This window comes from Hypomesus nipponensis, chromosome 7 (assembly GCF_054491055.1).
Source record: "Hypomesus nipponensis isolate SF chromosome 7, ASM5449105v1, whole genome shotgun sequence".
Classification (NCBI taxonomy): Eukaryota; Metazoa; Chordata; class Actinopteri; order Osmeriformes; family Osmeridae; genus Hypomesus; species Hypomesus nipponensis.
The window spans coordinates 6,785,086-6,802,113 of record NC_140367.1 but is presented as its reverse complement, the minus strand read 5'-3'; the positions used below and the strand labels follow the sequence as shown (position 1 = coordinate 6,802,113).

Here is a 17,028-nt window from a genome sequence, read left to right as displayed (position 1 = left end):
GATATTCTGAAATGCTGTCAAATAAAATCTTGACGCAGTGTAAAAGATTAATAGTGATATGATTTTGGGGGGTTTATGTCTAACATTGTGTCATGATAAATAAGCTCATCCAGAGAGCCAACAGAAGGAGCAGTTCAATTCTGCATTTTTGTAATTGTACCACACAAAGAACTACAAAAATGCTGAGTTGTGCCCTGGGAAAATCTTTAATTATAAGTCCTGTACAAGTTCCTGTATGTTAATATGGGAACATTAAGACTAATGTGATTACTGGTGAATAATGATAAATATACACATTTTTGCCTACATTTGTCCATGGAAAGGTTTGTGGATATCATATTTGTGCACTTTCTCATGTTGTCCATGAGGGGGCGATATAGACTTACATGTGTTTTTGCAGTGTTTCATAACAGATTTTTTTTTCTTACATAAATTCCCTGACAGTATTTCTTCAACTCAAAACTATGTTATAAAGCTATTGTACATTGATGATTGTTCTAGGTAAGGGATTTAATCAACCAAACCACATTTCATTCTAAACTACAACATCATTATATAATTGTAAAGCTTCCCTTCAGGAGATCAGTCTTAACAATATTTAAACTGTTCTTGAAGGTCAGATCAGGACATTCAGACCCCAGATACAATAAAGAGACACAAAATACTCCATATCTCTGTGTTCATCACAACGGGGACTCCAGGTTAATATCTCTGATTGGCGCATTGTAACCTAAACAGATGTGATACAATCAAAAATCACATCTTCCTGTTTCTTGTTCTACCAGCGCGAGTGGAGCAGGTTTGGATAAGGAATGTCCCGACCTTGTTTCGTTGGTCCCAGACACTCTTGCTGTCTCTATCTGTCTGTACCCACTGTCTGGTCTCGCTCTGAGCCTCTTTAATCTTCATAAGGAGAGAACACGTTGCTTATCACCACGGGTGCTGCCTTTGGTTTGTTCATCCAGACATCTTTCATTCTACTTCTCATCCAGCGATTCAAAGCAGCTAGAGGGAATGAGTAGTAGGTAGTAGTTTCATATTCCAAGGGATCTTCGTTTAAGTTTTTGTTAGTCTGGTTTTAAGTTGTTGCTGGATTACTTTGAATATCTGGTGCAGACTAGCAGGCTGTGTGTGTCGCCTGGAGTAAGCAAGCAGGGTGTCAGTCCTCCTCTCTCCTCATGACTGCTGAGGCCTAATGAGGGATATGTATGCAGAGCAGTGAGTGTGTCCGACAGACACTGAGCAGAGGAGATAACAGCGAGAACACTACAGCCTCCAGACAGACAGAGGCTGGGGAGGTGGAAGTGAGGCTAGGGCTGGGAGCGAGGCTGGGGCTGGGTCTGGGATCAGGGCTGGAGTTGGGTGGGGCTGCTGCTGTGGATCTCTGCTGAAGAGAGAATCAATCCTTGGCTGCACTACTGTTTCCACAGAGACAATGACACTATGACTAGCCAACTAACCGTCCTCTGGTAGTCCTTGTGAACACACTCTTGTTTGTGAGAAGAGAAACTTAAAAGAAAGGAGACAGATCAAATCTTGAAATAAATGTTTGTGTGACATAAGAATGCAGCTAGGGTGCATTCTTGCTGTTGACGTGAGAGATACCAAAAGCTGGGTGGATCCTGGAGGCTCACCTGGTAGAATGCATACCACGTAGGCTAATTCCTTACCACAGCTCTCTGGATTTCTATTCAATTCCCTGCATGTCATCCCCTCTCTTTCTCCATTCCTCTCTCTCACTACAAACTGTCACTATCAAAAAACAAAACAAAGCCGAAAGGACCAAAAATATAAAAGACAGATACCAGAAGCTTAGGAATGGTATGTACAGTACACCAAATCTTTTTTTTTTCGATAATGCTTTCTCAACAAGAGATAATGCAAATCCTGTTTAGAAATTCCAAGGTTCTCTCCCAGCATCAAGGCCTCCCCTGAATGACTGAGAGTCGTCTCTCACTCCAAATCATGTGAGGCGATGATGCATGTACCCTTTTCCATTCTGTCTGTACCTTTGAAATCACACCACTCCCTTGCAAACGATGAAAGGTGGAAAATTGATGGAAGACTTTAACCACTAACATAAATGTGTGTCAAAGAACTTCCTCTCAGAAATAGTGTCCTATCTATAAAATGTGTTTTATAGTTTATCTATACCTGGAAATAAATTTCCACTCGTTTAGATTCTACAAGAGTCTACAAGCAGTTCATTTAGCATTGGGCATAAAGCTATAGTAGTTTATCAGTGTATCTGAAACAGGTTATCTGAAGCAGGCCTGGCCAGTCTTCTTGATCAGAAAAACGCTTCCATTATTTCTTTATCTCTGTATGTGTTACCTTAGTTTCTCTGAGTCCTGGTTGAAGGTGGGCAAGTGTAGAAAGTCAACAGGCCTGGGATAGTTTGTCTCTTTCTGCTGTGACGAATCACCACTGTGACATCAGCACGTCCTGTGGATGAATCACTATGGACTTAAATGACTGGATGCATGTCTTTGTCCATTTTCTTTTTATTTCTCTTGACATCATTTAAATTGTGTTTTATCTGTTTTAGGGGCTAGCACTCGGTCAGTGTCTACTTTTTGTTTTTCCACATGGACAAAATAAACCTTTAGAGTTGTTAGACAAATGCATACTGTCTGAATGAGTAATCTTTATCTGAACTGCTCTCCTCCACCCTGTCACTCGTGTTAAACCTGTTTCTCCAACCGTTCACATTGTGTATCATAAAAGCGCTTCTCTCAGTAAGCACACCAACAGGAAATAGGGAAACATTTTCCTGAGGTTATTCATTTGTTTCATGCAGGAAAATAAGGAATCACCTTTGTATTTGATCCTGTGAATGTTTCGTATGATGTGCAAATAGATATTGTGATACCAACCAAACCCTTGCTTCATGACTCATAAGATTAAGGTTCTGCCCTATCCTTTATCTTTGCAACTTAAGAGCAACATTGAAATGTATTATGCTACACAAACTGGTCTGTCGAACAGGTGGACCTGTTAGGACACGATAAAAATGTTTGAGCTTTCCTTCAAATGAAAAATAGACTTGGTTGAGTTTTAAGGGTTTACTAGTGTTCTTTAAAATGTCTAGGCCTATGCTTTTTGCTACAATTGTATATCATTTTTGTTATAGCAATATTAAACTATGAATATCAAATTCCAATTTGATATTCAAATTGTGGCCAATACTCACCAGGAGAGAAGCAGTGCAAATCATGTCTTAAGTCAGGTAAATAAATGAAGAATGTAGCCTACTTGTACAAAATATGATTATAAAGCCTTGGCCAGTGAAATATGTTCGTTCTAACCGTTTTCTGTTACGTACTGTAAGAAGTCAACATATGGAATGCTAATGCCAATGCCAAAACGCTTGGGCAGGCGATTGGACAGAAAAAAGTGGACCTGTTATGTGCGTAAAAGGTGTGCCGTGTAAAAGGCTAACATGTCCCAGCCCCGCTGATTGCTTTCGTTGACATATCATCAGTACCACGTTGCCTCTCTACATGAGAGCAGCCAGTTAGCTACAGTCAAAGTATTCCACACCGGGAGACGGGCAGCAGCAAGTCTGCAGTCCTCAATTGACAGGCGCACGTTTGTCGGCACCGGATCCCAACGCAGCAGCCCACTATAAATAATAAGGAATTCTACCTATGGTAAAGGTAAGGAGAGAACTATTTATGGTTTGAATTTGGAAATATTAACCAAGTATTTTTTTGGGGGGGAATGGTTAAAATAAAGACTCGACTCCAGGTTGGAAGAATGTGCTGGGGTGTTTGGTTGACATGAGTGAGTGTGCATCCAGCCAGCGTTCAGGAACTGAAAAAGAAACACTTGTTTGCTGTATATCTTACGTTCGATATTATGGTAATTTAGTGTTTTGTTGTTTGTAAGAACACATTCCTCCCGAATATCTTCCTTGCATGCTATAGCTGTCTGGGATAAACGCAGTGGCTGGTCCAGACGTCGCGGTAGTGTACCCAGCAGCTGCAAGCACAGCCCGCTCGAACGAAGCTGATGCGCTTCTGTTCATTGTAACCTTTGAATGTGCTGTCTATTGAGTAGAAAAAATGACTACATTCAACCGGTTTACAAATAATAAAGAGTAATCCAAGGATGATATATTCCAACTTCATACAGTGAACGAGAGTAGTGTCATTTTATATAATTCCCCCTGCTTTCTGTGTATGTGGAATGAATCTGTGCGGGTGCTCAATCATTGAACATCCTTGGTCGGGGATGTGGTCTCTAAGCCGCGTGCTGAATGGGACCATTCATCTGGCACGAACTGTCTTTTCAAGTTTGGGCTCTTGTGGTTTGAGGAAGGTGGCTGTACACAATTAGAACAACCGTTGTATTTAATAACTTATTTGCTATTATGTGCAAATTATCCAGGTGTCGAGAATCAAAAGGTGGGCCATTTCCAAGCTTTTATTTTGCCCACAATCAAGTTTCCTCATTGATTCTCTTCCTGTTCCTCACTCTTTCTCTTCTACTCAAGTAGAGGCCTTACGCAATCATTTCATTTTGGCAGGTGGCCAATGCTATATCTTGATAAGGTTAAGCAAGAGACGGCAGTTGACACATCACTGAGCACTGCTAAATCCCTCACTCAGTTCAGTTTGTATGTGGTCCAGGACCATAAGTAAGTACTTTCAGTTAATCTGCTAAAGTCTGAGTTAACTTCTTCCTTACTCTGGAGTGTCAATATGCACCTCTACTCTACCTCCTCTGTCAATGGGGTGAGGCCAAATCAGTCACATTAAATATCTCACTTCCTCTGTCTCCCTGCAAATCATCTTCCTGTGCTCCTGCTCTCCCAGTGTGGTTGTCTTTCTCTGAGCAACGGGTGCTTTAAAGGCGTCATAAATCTTTCAGCGCTGAGTAAATGTGTTTTTGGTCCTGCCGGTGCTGTCCTCCCGGCACTACGCCCCCCCCCCCCCCCCATTGGCATGCACAGAGGCATGATGGGACAGCAGTGACTGTGAGCATCAGCCAGCGGCCTCAGTTCAGTCTGTCTCAAACAGACCTGCCTCCTCCATTCTGGGAACTCATGGCCAGTCTTTAAAACCACCTTATGGCAACAAAAAGGGTTTGTGTGAACCCTTAGTAATTGTATCAATTAAAGGTTTAGTTCTATTGCATGTGTGGGAATGCAGCTATGATGATTACCATCGTAAATGGTATTTAACTGCTCTGTTGTATTGTGCTGTGATGATATCGCACGTGACAACTGGGTGATACATCCGCTGGAAGTGTACTACAGGTGTGCTGCCTGTCTTCCACCAATGAGAAGAGACGTAGAGTAGGCTACCTGTTTAGAATGTCAGGCGTGTCCTTCTCACTACATAGAAAGATGTGAATGACACCCAACCCAAGAAAGAAACATAGTGTTACAGACACTTAAGGTGATGGGAAGGATTGGCTAATTCATGAGGAGAAAGGTCATAACCTAGCTGATGAATATGCAAATCCTGGCTGTCCAACCACAAGAGAGGCCATTAACCTTAATGAATGAATAAATAATGTGGGCCAATGGAAAAAGGGAAAGGAGAGACTACTGTAATGCACTTTTTGTGATTGGTGGAAAAAGGTCATCTCCGGACGTTAAGCTAATGAGGCAAAATGAAGCTCATTAAGCCCCGACCACCTGATGCATCACAGAGCTCTCTGCATGGAGTGAAGACCAGGCCTGTTCTTATTAAAGCAATCGCTCACGGTAACAGCATTCTTTATAAAGCACTGAACTAAATCATCATTAAATATACACATTGAATATGCAACACGTTTCCCTTTGAGAGGAATTGCATGAGCCTGTTTTCTTCTTGTTTTGTATCTTTATTAGGATTCTCCTCACGTAATGTGAATTGAGCTCGATCTTTCTTTTTGTTGTGATGTGTTGAGCACATCTTTGCATAGTTTGTTTTATTTGGTGCTTTATTCCTTCTCCGAGCAATCAGGGGACAAGTTGGCTCACTGATCAGCCTGTTTCAGTCATGTTTCAGTCCATTTCTGCAATGTTGACTCTGCCGTCTGACTAAACACCCACTAAAAAGACTGTATTCAGAAAGCATTTTGGAACCAGTACATTTAAATTGACATTTAGTCATTTAGCAGACACTTGTATCCAGAGCGACTTACAGTAAGTACAGGGACATTTCCCCCGAGGAAAGTAGGGTGAAGTGCCTTGCCCAAGGACACAACGTCATTTGGCATGGCCAGGAATCAAACTGGTAACCTTCAGATTACTAGCCCGATTCCCTAACCGCTCAGCCACCTGACTCCCAATAATTGGAGTTGTATGAACAATAGAATCAGAATGTGTGTGGAAAACTACAGTGAGGACAATTTGAACTGAAGCAGATGGTGAAATTTCAGTACAATGTGGTTGTGTAGTTCACAGCCAGCCATGGAATGAAGCAGAGGTAGTGCTCTGTTAACACCTGCAGGACATTTCTCACCGGAGGCCCTCAATACCTCTGCGTCAGCTCCGAGTGCCACTGCTTTCAGTATAATGAGCAAGAGAGAGGGGCGAGCCAGGGCTGTGGGAGTGGATGGATTGTTTTGGGAGCGGGGTAACCCGATATACACTGATAGGATAGGAGGACATCATAAAACATTTAGTTCCCCACACAGGGAGAACAAATGAGGCTTGATGTTAGTGAATCATCACCAGCCTCTTTACCTCCTTTATAAACACTGCTCTCTTATACCTCTCCTGTCTGCTGTGGCCTGTTGGTTAATGGGGATATTGTGGCTATAGGTTTGAGCGTGTGTGACTATGTGATTACCTAGGCACAAGGACAGGGTCAGTTGACTAGATTTCAGAAAGGTAATAGTACAGATGTTACTGTCTCTGTGACATTGTAGTCCAGGCATGAAAGAAGCAATGGAAGACTGGAGCCTACAGTATTTAATCGAGAACACTAGTTTCAAGTTCAAGTTCAGTTTATTGCAATTTGTAACAAGTACAGGTACATTGAAATTATTCGGTCCTGTTCCTCTTAGCAATCCCTAGGGGCCTATAAGAGTTACTACACTTATTAATATGTGTGTAAAATTGGTAATGATAAAAAAAAATATATATATATATATATATATAATACTGAATAATTAACCTAACAACTGAGAATAACCTATGGTAAGAATAACCTTACAATTGTAAGCAGATGTAAGGAGAGTAAAGTGACTTCTTGTGACATCTTGGGTGTTTGTGATGCACCAGCACACAAAGCTACTATATAAAGTACTGGAATGCATAATATATTGGCTGCATGTTAATAGTGCAACCTTGCATGCCCTGAGATCATCAGTAATGCACCTAAATGACATTGCATGTGGGCCTCTGTATGCTCAATACAGTGTAGATACTGTGTATTGAAGTAAGATTATATCCCCCAATGACATATACACCATTCTAATTGACCTTGGAACAGTCTAATCTGTTATTTTTATCAGGCCAGATGCTGCATTCACGTAATCAGAATGGCAATGCCTCAGCCTCACTCCAGTTGCCTTAAAATAGTACAGCACTCACACATTTCCCTATATGTTCTGTTGGCTCAGAAATATTGTTTTAACCTGCTGTAACTTTTCGCTTGCTACTGCATTCTGTTTTGTCTTTCTTGCAAACAGTCACTTCCTCTTATTAGAAACTCAGGTGCAGTATTGTATAACTAGTGTCCCAGTGTGTGTGGATGATAATCCCCTTATACAAGGCAGCTCTCTGTTTACCTTTTGGGAAGACAGTTCTGACTGTATTTTACAAATTACAAAAATTGTTTTTTAGAATTTCCACAATTAAAATGATTAGATTCTACCAGAGAAGCGATAGAGCTTCCCCAGTGGGCCTGTGGTGATGTTCCTCACCAGGGATGTTAGTGTCAGGGCTGCCCCAGCCTCCCTCACTGCCTGGGGATTTCAGAACTACCCAGAGTCCTGGATTGATCTGTGACTATTAGGCCAAGCCCATCAGATACAGATACATTCCCCTTCCTTACATGCATCCTTCACCCTCTACCAACCAGCCTGCCATCTTTATTCTAGGGAGTATCTCAGTAGTGAATCATATCCCATTACACCATCATAGGATCCAAAGGAAGTATCCAGATCACATGAGACAATGTCGGTGATCTGGTAATAGAATTATTGTTGTTGTTTACAGTGGTGAAGTGGCCTCAAGTCTCCTCCCCCTCACCCACTCCCCGGATGCCCAGCTGGGTCTTGTCCCCAGCAGACAGGCCTTAGCTAATTGCATCCCCCCCATCCTGGATGAAAAGAACAACAGTAGCTAGACCTCTATACTCCTGCCCCAGATTCCCTGCTCCTCTGAGCATACTGCTTCATTACAGAGCCTTTACTTCCTGGAAGCCAGAGGGTGTGTAAAGGTGCTAACTCCCACGGTACTATACATTGTAATGAGATAGTGACGTATGTTCTGTATGTGTTGGGGGGGGGTTATGGGATGTTCCAGAATGTTCATGTGTGTGGAATTTAGGCAGGCTGGTGAGATTAGGGTGTTTGGGTCCAAATGCTTTAGTTAAATCATGCTCTTTTGGTATAGGCCTTAATCTTCTAGTCAAACGTAATCTGTGTGCAACTCCCTAAAATACGCACCATTGCACTATGCAGTTACAACTGATGCAACTTCAATGCTTTTTGCTGTCAAACCTACTGACCCTGATGGAACTGTACTAACTTCGAAGTCTAGACAATATGGAAAGCGGATGACTGGCATACCCACATGACACCTAACCTCCTTGGGATTAATTATGGAGTGGTGCTGGCAGCCAATAAACCTGATCGTCATTACTGTGGATATGTGAAAGGGAGCAGATTACAGTGTTACGCACTTGTCTTCCTCTCTCCTGTTCTCTGTAATCCATCTGCCCACTCAATAGCTGATTAAACATACTGTTATATGTAGTCACAGACACACACAGTCACAGTGTGTTCACACTGCACAGCATGCAGCCATGATCATGTGTGGAGTGCCACTCTAAAACTTCACCAGGTGGGTAGGCCCTGGATAGGGCTTCCCTGATACTCTCAGCCCAAAACCAGACAGAGGATAGCATACAGTACAGGTGGAAGGACAGAGCAGGGTATCATTCAAAATTGATGTAGCTCCCCAGGTTTCAGAGTATCGTAGAGGGCATGCAGGTAACATCAGTGTCAGTGGGCTGCTAAACCATGTCTTCCCCTCCATCCTGAACTGTTTCACTTTAGGAGGTGAGACCCCCAGGGGAGGGGGGCGGGAAGTGGGGAGGGTCGCACGCCAGCAGAGGTCCACTGGCCCTGTCTGAAATTGGGGGTGGGAGGGGGCTTCAAACAACAGACTCAATCACTTTTACACAATGACGCTTGTTCTCAGGTCCTTGAGGTGTGTGAGCCAGGCTGGAGAATAGGCCGGGCAGACACCATGGGAATGGCTGACTCTTAACTGGTCATTAAGAACTGGATGCTGCAGGGCTCAGCAGGGGCTTGTCACAGCTGACTGCCCCCCCCCCCCACACACACACACACACACACACACACACACACATCTCCTCCTACCCCTTATCTAGCCTGCTAATGGCTTTGCTCCTGCCCGGCTTGTAATGCCAAGCATGTAAAATTGGTGGATTTCTATAATGTCACATGCAATGTGTTTATTTAGGATTACATGGTGTGTTTCCCATGCTGTTCCATAATGTTGTATTAATATGACCGCACAAGAAGCCTTTACTGAAATCCTTTCCTGGAATTTGATAAATGTCATACGATAGACAACATTAACCTTACTTTGCCGAATGGTTCTAATGGCAACATCTAAAGCTTTATGTTTGACCAGGCTTTCCTTAATCAAGAGGCTCGTTTGAGAGACCAGAAGTTGTACAGTATGGTAGCTGTCTCTCCTGGAGAGACTATGGCACCACGCCATGTGGTGTGTCTGTCTGACTGACAGTGTGGTATCAGAGCCGATCCCAGCTCAGGTGACGGTACTGTGATCCCTGTGACCCAGTGTGGGTTTGGACCCGGAGTAAACTGACGCCACATTAAACCGGCTCAGGCATGACAGCTGCTCCAACGGCATGTCTGTAATAGCAGAGATATTGTAACAGTACGCATTGCCAAACACATTTACACTCACACACACACCTATGCTCACACACTCACTCATACACACACACGCACACATGCACTAAACACATCTGATAGTAAGAAAACATTTTACTCCAAGCTGGGAGAGATAATTGTACAAAATAAATGACTTGTAAATTAAATTAAAGACCAGATAAAATAATCAGAGCTGAACCCCTCTACTGTGCAAAGCTGATGTTATTTATTGTAATCAGCCAATATTATCAGATGCCTCGATACCGTGCAGAACAGAAACATTGCATGGGGAAAGTATGTGTGTATGCTGTATATGTGTGTGTATGTGCATGTGTGTTGGGGTTGTTTTTGACACAGCATAAACTGCTTGGAATGTATAGCAGTGTCCGACTATGAATATAAGAACACTAGAGGTTGGTGAAAAGGAAGCCCTGCTCTTTCAGACCAGTTCTCTGACCTTCACTGGACATCTACACACACACTCAGATGAAATCTTCAACTTGACTAGCTCTCCCTTTCCCCTCACTAATTTGTCTTCCATTAGTCATCAACAAGTCACATACAATTAGTTTTTCTTCTCTAATGGAGTCATTTGTATAGAATGAATGTGCTAATCTAATGACCCGGCTAATGCCCCTCCCTCAGCCCCCTTAGGCGACACTGCACCATATAGAACAGAAGAAGCCCAATTTCCCTGTGGCAGGTCTGTTTCCTGAGATCTCTGTCTGGATCTGGGAACAAACGACGCCGGGGGAACGTTCCACAGAGGGAGAGGTGGATGGTGTTTACCCAACCACTTGCACAGTTCATGCCCTCGTCATGATAATGATCAGGATTCATCTACTGTCTCATCCATCACAGCAGTGTTCTGTCTGTGGTCCATTAGTCACCACCAGGCAGACAGTTTGTCTGCGATGGTAGGATATTTGTGCTCGTACACAGGGCCCAGGTCCTGAGCCTTGTGTTCTGGTGTTGCCTGGTGCCAGGTTATTGGAGGAGGTACTACTCTTGTCAGCGGGTCCCCGAAGGCACGGTGGTTGGCAGCTGTCGCCGTTGGCATGGCTACGTCGGATAGATGCCCGTTGTGGTAGCAGACTTCACCAGGCCGTTGTGCTGGGGACTTGGTTTCAACTCTGACCCTGAATTACTTTGCTCATTACAATTCCACTGTAGCATTCTGCTCTGATTATAGGTCAATATGGTTGAGGTATTCATCCTGAGTCACTAACTCCGACCATAACCATGCTTGGCTGGCTCCACCATTCACCCCCCCACCCTGCCCCCAGCCCATGTGTTAAGACTGGGATTCTGTTGCAGCAGCTGGCATGGCCAGTTCCACTAGTAAGGGGAACAGATGACATGTAAGCCCAGTTAGCTGAGCCACTAGCTTTGGAATATGGAATGTAAAGGGTCAGTACAGTCAGACAGCACTACGATGGTGATGAATAGTTACCACAGTAACTCTCTTCAGCTGAGAGCTTCTCCCTTATGCAGATCCAGTGTGTCAACCTTAGCGTTTGTGTCCATGCCCGTTTTCTCTGGGTCACCAGTCATAGTGGTGAGGAGAAGCTGCAGCCTGTGACCTGGGAAGAATACTGTGGCTGGCCTGGTGTGTGTGTGCGTGTGTGTGTGTGTGTGCGTGCGTGTGTGTGGGTGTGTTTCTGTCCTTTCCAACACCACTCCAAGAACACGTTTATTGTCAAGGGGGAATCTCACGGATGTTCTAGAACACTGTAATGGAATGCTGAGGCGTTAATGGAAAGTGCATTGAGCTCACTGTAGGAGAGGCCACTGGATTCCTGCTTTGCATGAGAAAGGCAGAATCAAATGCAGTTCAGAGTTCAGATAAGCATGGCTGCCGGTGAATAAACAAGTTGTTGGTCTTTAATAAGCAGCAATCAATGTATGACACAACTGTGTGTGTGTAGGTGTGTGTGTGTGTCCGAGCATGTCTGCATGTGTTTCGTTTTTTGTGTGTGTGTTAGTGTGTAGTGCTGGTGGTGGTTAGAAGTAGTGCTGGTGGTGGTGGTGGTGGTGGTGGTGGGGGGGGGGGGGGGTACAGAGAAAAAGAAAAAGACTAGAAATGGAGAGAGAGAAAGAGAGAGAGATATTTGTGTGCATTTTCTCTGTTATGTAGGTCAGCCATGGCTCTGGGGGACGGAGCTCCAGTCCTCTGTCCTCCAGCAGACACTGTGCTCCATGGACCAGGAGGACCAGGAGAACAGCAGGGGAGATGGGAGATGGTTACCACAGAGCAACCACACACAGCCCCCCCTTCTCTCTCTCCCTTTCTCTCTCTCTCTCTCTCTCTCTCTCTAACCAAACACACAATCCTGATTAGTTTAGGATTCCAACATCCAAATTTAACCTCAAATTAACCACATATTTGGAAAGATATTTAGTGTCTGATATGTCATAGACATGCTTTTGACCGAGTTCAGACAAGCATGCTCTTTCTGACAAGCATGCTATTCTGTCTGTTTATCTGAGTGGTGTCACAAGATGAGGCTAAACAGAGACAGGAAGTCGTCATCTGCCATTAAGAGGCCCCGTGATATGTTTGAGAGCTGTGGTAGTGGTGACAGTCACAGGGGCGGCTCTGAGGGCTGGCTGGCTCTGAAGTGGGCAAAAGCATCTCTCGCGTGGTTGGACAGGGCTGTGAGAGAACAGCCATCATGCTAACTCTGAACCATAAGGCAGCTAGTCATATGTCTGCCTAACAGCCTTCCAGCTCTCAACAGTGCATGCATGCCATGTACAAGACTCCAGTGAGATAATACATATGAGTTTATCTACAAAGAATAAACCGTGTAATGCTTAAAATAAATGGTCTGATTCATAAAAGGATGTATTGAAGCCTTAAACACCTGGTTGAACTTCAGTATCTTACATCAATAAGATTCTCTCTCAACTTTTGAAGGTAACCTTTACACATTGTCAAAGTCCCTGCTTCGTAAAGTGTCCTTCTGTGCGCTCATTCAATTTGCAGAGTCCCAATAAAAGGGCAGTAGTGATGCTTGTATCTGGGGAGAGTCTGACAGGCCTCTTGTATGAGACATCCTCTTCTCTCTTCTCCCCTCCTCCTCCTCCTCCTGCTCCTCCTCCTCCTCTTCCTCCTCCTCCTGCTCCTGCTCCTCCTCCTGCTCCTGCTCCTCCTCCTCCTCCTCTTCCTCCTGCTCCTGCTCCTGCTCCTCCTCCTGCTCCTCCTCCTCCTCCTCCTCCTCCTCCTCTTCCTCCTGCTCCTGCTCCTGCTCCTGCTCCTGCTCCTCCTCCTCCTGCTCCCCCTCCCCTTCCACCTGTCCAGCTGCTCCTTGTCCCCTCCTCCTCATCCTGACCTCATCACACTGCAGAGCTGCTCGCTCTGGCTCGGCTCATGACTCATCGCAGGGTCATTACGTTACTTCCTCCCCAGGGAGCTACGCTATAGAGACCTTGAGGAAAATACACTAGTGACTAGTGGCCAGTGACACTTTGAAGTGATTGCCTACTCTCTCTTAGCACATACACACACACACACACACACACACAGACACACAAGCCTGCTCCTACATTAGTACACAAACACCTATACAGATTCCCTTCCTTAGTAGTTTATTAAATCTTCTTACAAATCAATAGTAATGTGAAGTCGCTAACCTAACTATCCTGTTGCACTTAGACGTAGTCCAAGCTGAACACTGTGGAGAATCAATGACAAACGAGATTTAACAGGAAGTGTGTTGTCCCAATCACCTTCAGTCCCCACAGAGCACACGGAATGAGGGCAAGCCCGAAGGTAGGGCTAGTGGCTGGTCTCCAAATGTGGCCTGTTCTGTGCTGTAGCCATCAGGATCTCTCACATGAGCCCTGGCTGTCTGCCACCAGCGTGCAGCAGGCTCAGGCTGATAAATTGTATTGAGTAGGCCCAAGTACCCAGACACAGTTCATTACACCCTACTCCGCCATTAGAAACCGCATTGATTCAATTAAGTCTCTATGGGAGGGACTGTGCCCAGTCAAAGTTAGTAGGCATGGGGCATGGGTAGGAATGCCAGTCTGGGTCTGTCTCTCTGTGTGTCTATCCCTGTCACTAACTCTCTCTCTCCCTACCTCTCTCTCTGCTTCTGTCTCAATGTCTGTCTCTGACTTTCTCTCTCTAACAAATAGGGGTATAGATTACAGTCCCTAAAAAGGTGTGCCAGGCTATGGTTTGTGATGTCAGGTATCACTGTGGAGTTTGGTCTTGCAAATGGTGTGGTGATTCACAGCTGCAGAGGATCAGTTGGTATAAGTAGATAAATACAGTCAGGCTCTTATACGCGTCAATCTTGGATCCGAGTGGCATGTGTATCCTCGTAGCCAGACGGAAGGGGGAGACGGGGGGAGGTAAAGGGAAGAAGGGTGAAGAGTAAGTGACTGGAAGTCATTTCCCCCTGTGTAAGATGTGTGTGTTTGAGACTGATCTGTCCTGAATGCATTCACCTTTTGTGTCAAGCAAAAGACAAACACACACACACTCAACCCTATCCCTGTAGGTGTCACAGTGGTAGGTGTGTATCCCACTGTTTTGTCCGCACGCAGGTAAACAGGTTCAAACCACTGAACTGACCCCTGTTTCGGTGGATCATCCCACTTTAAAAGAGCCCACCTCCAACACCACACCCTGGCTATGCACTGATGAGGCAGCAAAAGTCTTTGTTTAGGCTTAGAAACTGAGTTTCCCTGATCCTTTTAGTCAGTCCCTCCAGCCTGGAAGAGAGTCCACATCTCCTGGGACTGGCCTGTTATGCGCGATGTCATGAATACTCATCTCATTATTATGCCTGCCGTGACTCTCCCCCAACTCTCCGATGAAGGTCAGAGGACAGCCAACGCTCACTATTTCAAGAGTGTGTGTGTGTGTATGTGTGTTTGTGTGTGTTATCTTTGTATCTGTGTGACTCACGACACAGTCCAGGTTTTACCTCGGTCTGTGCACAGCCCTGTCCCCTGCACTCAACTCGAGTCTCAGCCAGGTTATGTAGAGCTATGTTGAACTCTTGATGATACACACTCTCTGAGAACTGTATTTAGTGTGTATTTAGTGTGTATTTTTTCCCACAGCCCTAACACCTATTTCTCTCTCGGTTTCTGTCTTTCCTTCCTTCTTTCTCTATCTATCTCTCCTCTCTCTTTCTCCTGCTGTCTTTCTCCTTCTCTCTGTCACCGTCTCGCTCCCTGTCTCTCTCCCCCTCTCTCCACCCTTCCCTCCCTCCGCCCTCTCCAGAAGCCTTCTTGTGTTGGCCGTAACCAGGACGACAGCGCCAGGGGCAGCAGCAGCCACAGCAGACCTGAGGCCGTGGCGCGGAGATGGCCTCCATCGCAGACTTCTACGCCGGCAAGAGCGTTCTGATCACGGGCGCCACGGGCTTCATGGGCAAGGTGCTGGTGGAGAAGCTACTGCGCTCCTGCCCCGAGGTACGGGCCCTGTACGTCCTGGTCAGGCCCAAGGCTGGCCAGTCCATGCAGGAGAGGGTCAGCGACATGATGAAGTGCAAGGTAAGGAGGGCAATGCCTGTGTCGTTTGATACATATACATGTTAGGTGTTGTTCATTTAGCGGACGCTTTAATGTCTAGCGCGTCTAGAAAGTGCAGCAGCAGATGATGGATCAGAAGTGCATATTTCTAACAGTATGTTGATGGTCAGAGCATCCTGGCTACCAGGAAGGCATGCTATAATATCATTAGTTGAATATCTTGTACACCAAAGTTTGTGCTAATCTACTTTGTGTGGAGTTGCATCTTAGTTTGGTACATTACAAGTCCCAGGATGGCATCCACAAGTCAATATCAATATTCTTAAGTGGATCTTCTCCCTTTTGTGTACTGGTGTGAACTATTATGAAATCATTATGAAAGGGGCTTGGAGAGAAAGCCACTTTATATTGGGTGTGTCTAGTCTTCCACTGGATCATTGCCAACTTTCAGCTCCTGATTCTACATATCTGGATTTTTGTGACATGCTGATGCAAGCTGTTCCTTCTAACCGCTTCACCTGGTTGATGTCACAGACAGATTTAATAGAAATGACCTATTAATGTACAGTTTATTGTAAAATTGAGTTCTATTTCTGTTGCCATAGTGACATTGATTAATTAGTATAGACTTTCTCAGTACTCACTCACAAATGTTTGAAGCCTGCTAACTTACAGATGAATGGGGATGGATTTAGGGATGGGGGGAGAGAGAGAAAGATGATGGGAGAGGTGAGGGAAGAGAGAGAGGGGAAAGAGAGATGTGGGGGGGCAGAGAGAGATGGGGAGAGAAATGAGAGGGAGAGAAAAGAGGAGAATGGTGAGGGAGAGAGAGATGAGGAGAGGAGAGGGATGATGGGGTAAATCGAGAGATAAGGGGGGAGAGAGAGATGAGGAGGGAGAGAGAGAGAGATGTGGAGGGACAGAGAGAGATGAGGAGGGAGAAATGAGGAGGGGGAGAGAGAGATAAGGAAGGGGGAGAGAGAGAAATGAGGAGGGAAAGAGAGAGATGTGGGTAGAGAGAGTGATGAGGAGGGAGAGAGAGAGGGGTGTGGGGGGGAGAGAGATGTGGATCAGCAAGCTGAGCAGCGGACTGTGAGTCAACAAAAAAAAAAGTGACTGTGTTCATTCTAATGAGGTTTGAAAGGTTGAACTGGGAACATATTGACATGCTCACCTAGCCATGCTGTAGCTGTGTGTTCCTGTTCACTTTACTGCTGCGCAGGCCACACACAGGTTTTCTCACAAACACTCAATGTTTTTCTCAGCTCAGTCTTTCACTTTTGTGCTCAGGATGAAAACACATCATTTCACTACTTCAAGCCTCACTACTTCTGGCCTCTCTCCGCGGTGGCATCTGCTTGGTTTTATACAGAGATAAATATTGTGACTGGATAGTATTCAATCTCGCTCACCTCAGCCCAGTTCTATATTTCTGTC

At 45.0% G+C, this 17,028-nt stretch overlaps 1 protein-coding gene across 3 annotated transcripts in view; it reads left to right on the top strand.

The window, feature by feature from the left end:
* Nucleotides 1-3,510: 3,510 nt before the first annotated feature.
* LOC146276547 (fatty acyl-CoA reductase 1) overlaps nt 3,511-17,028 on the top strand; it is a 35,381-nt gene continuing 21,863 nt past the window's right edge. The window contains exons 1-2 of one of the 3 annotated variants that reach the window (XM_084701618.1): nt 3,511-3,659; nt 15,341-15,612. In XM_084701618.1, coding sequence (XP_084557744.1) covers nt 15,424-15,612 — 189 coding nt within the window. In that variant the 5' untranslated portion in view covers nt 3,511-3,659; nt 15,341-15,423. Of the gene's footprint in view, nt 3,660-14,989; nt 15,613-17,028 lie in introns of those variants that run through there. The other 2 variants (XM_084701620.1, XM_084701619.1) reach the window with 2 other exon arrangements.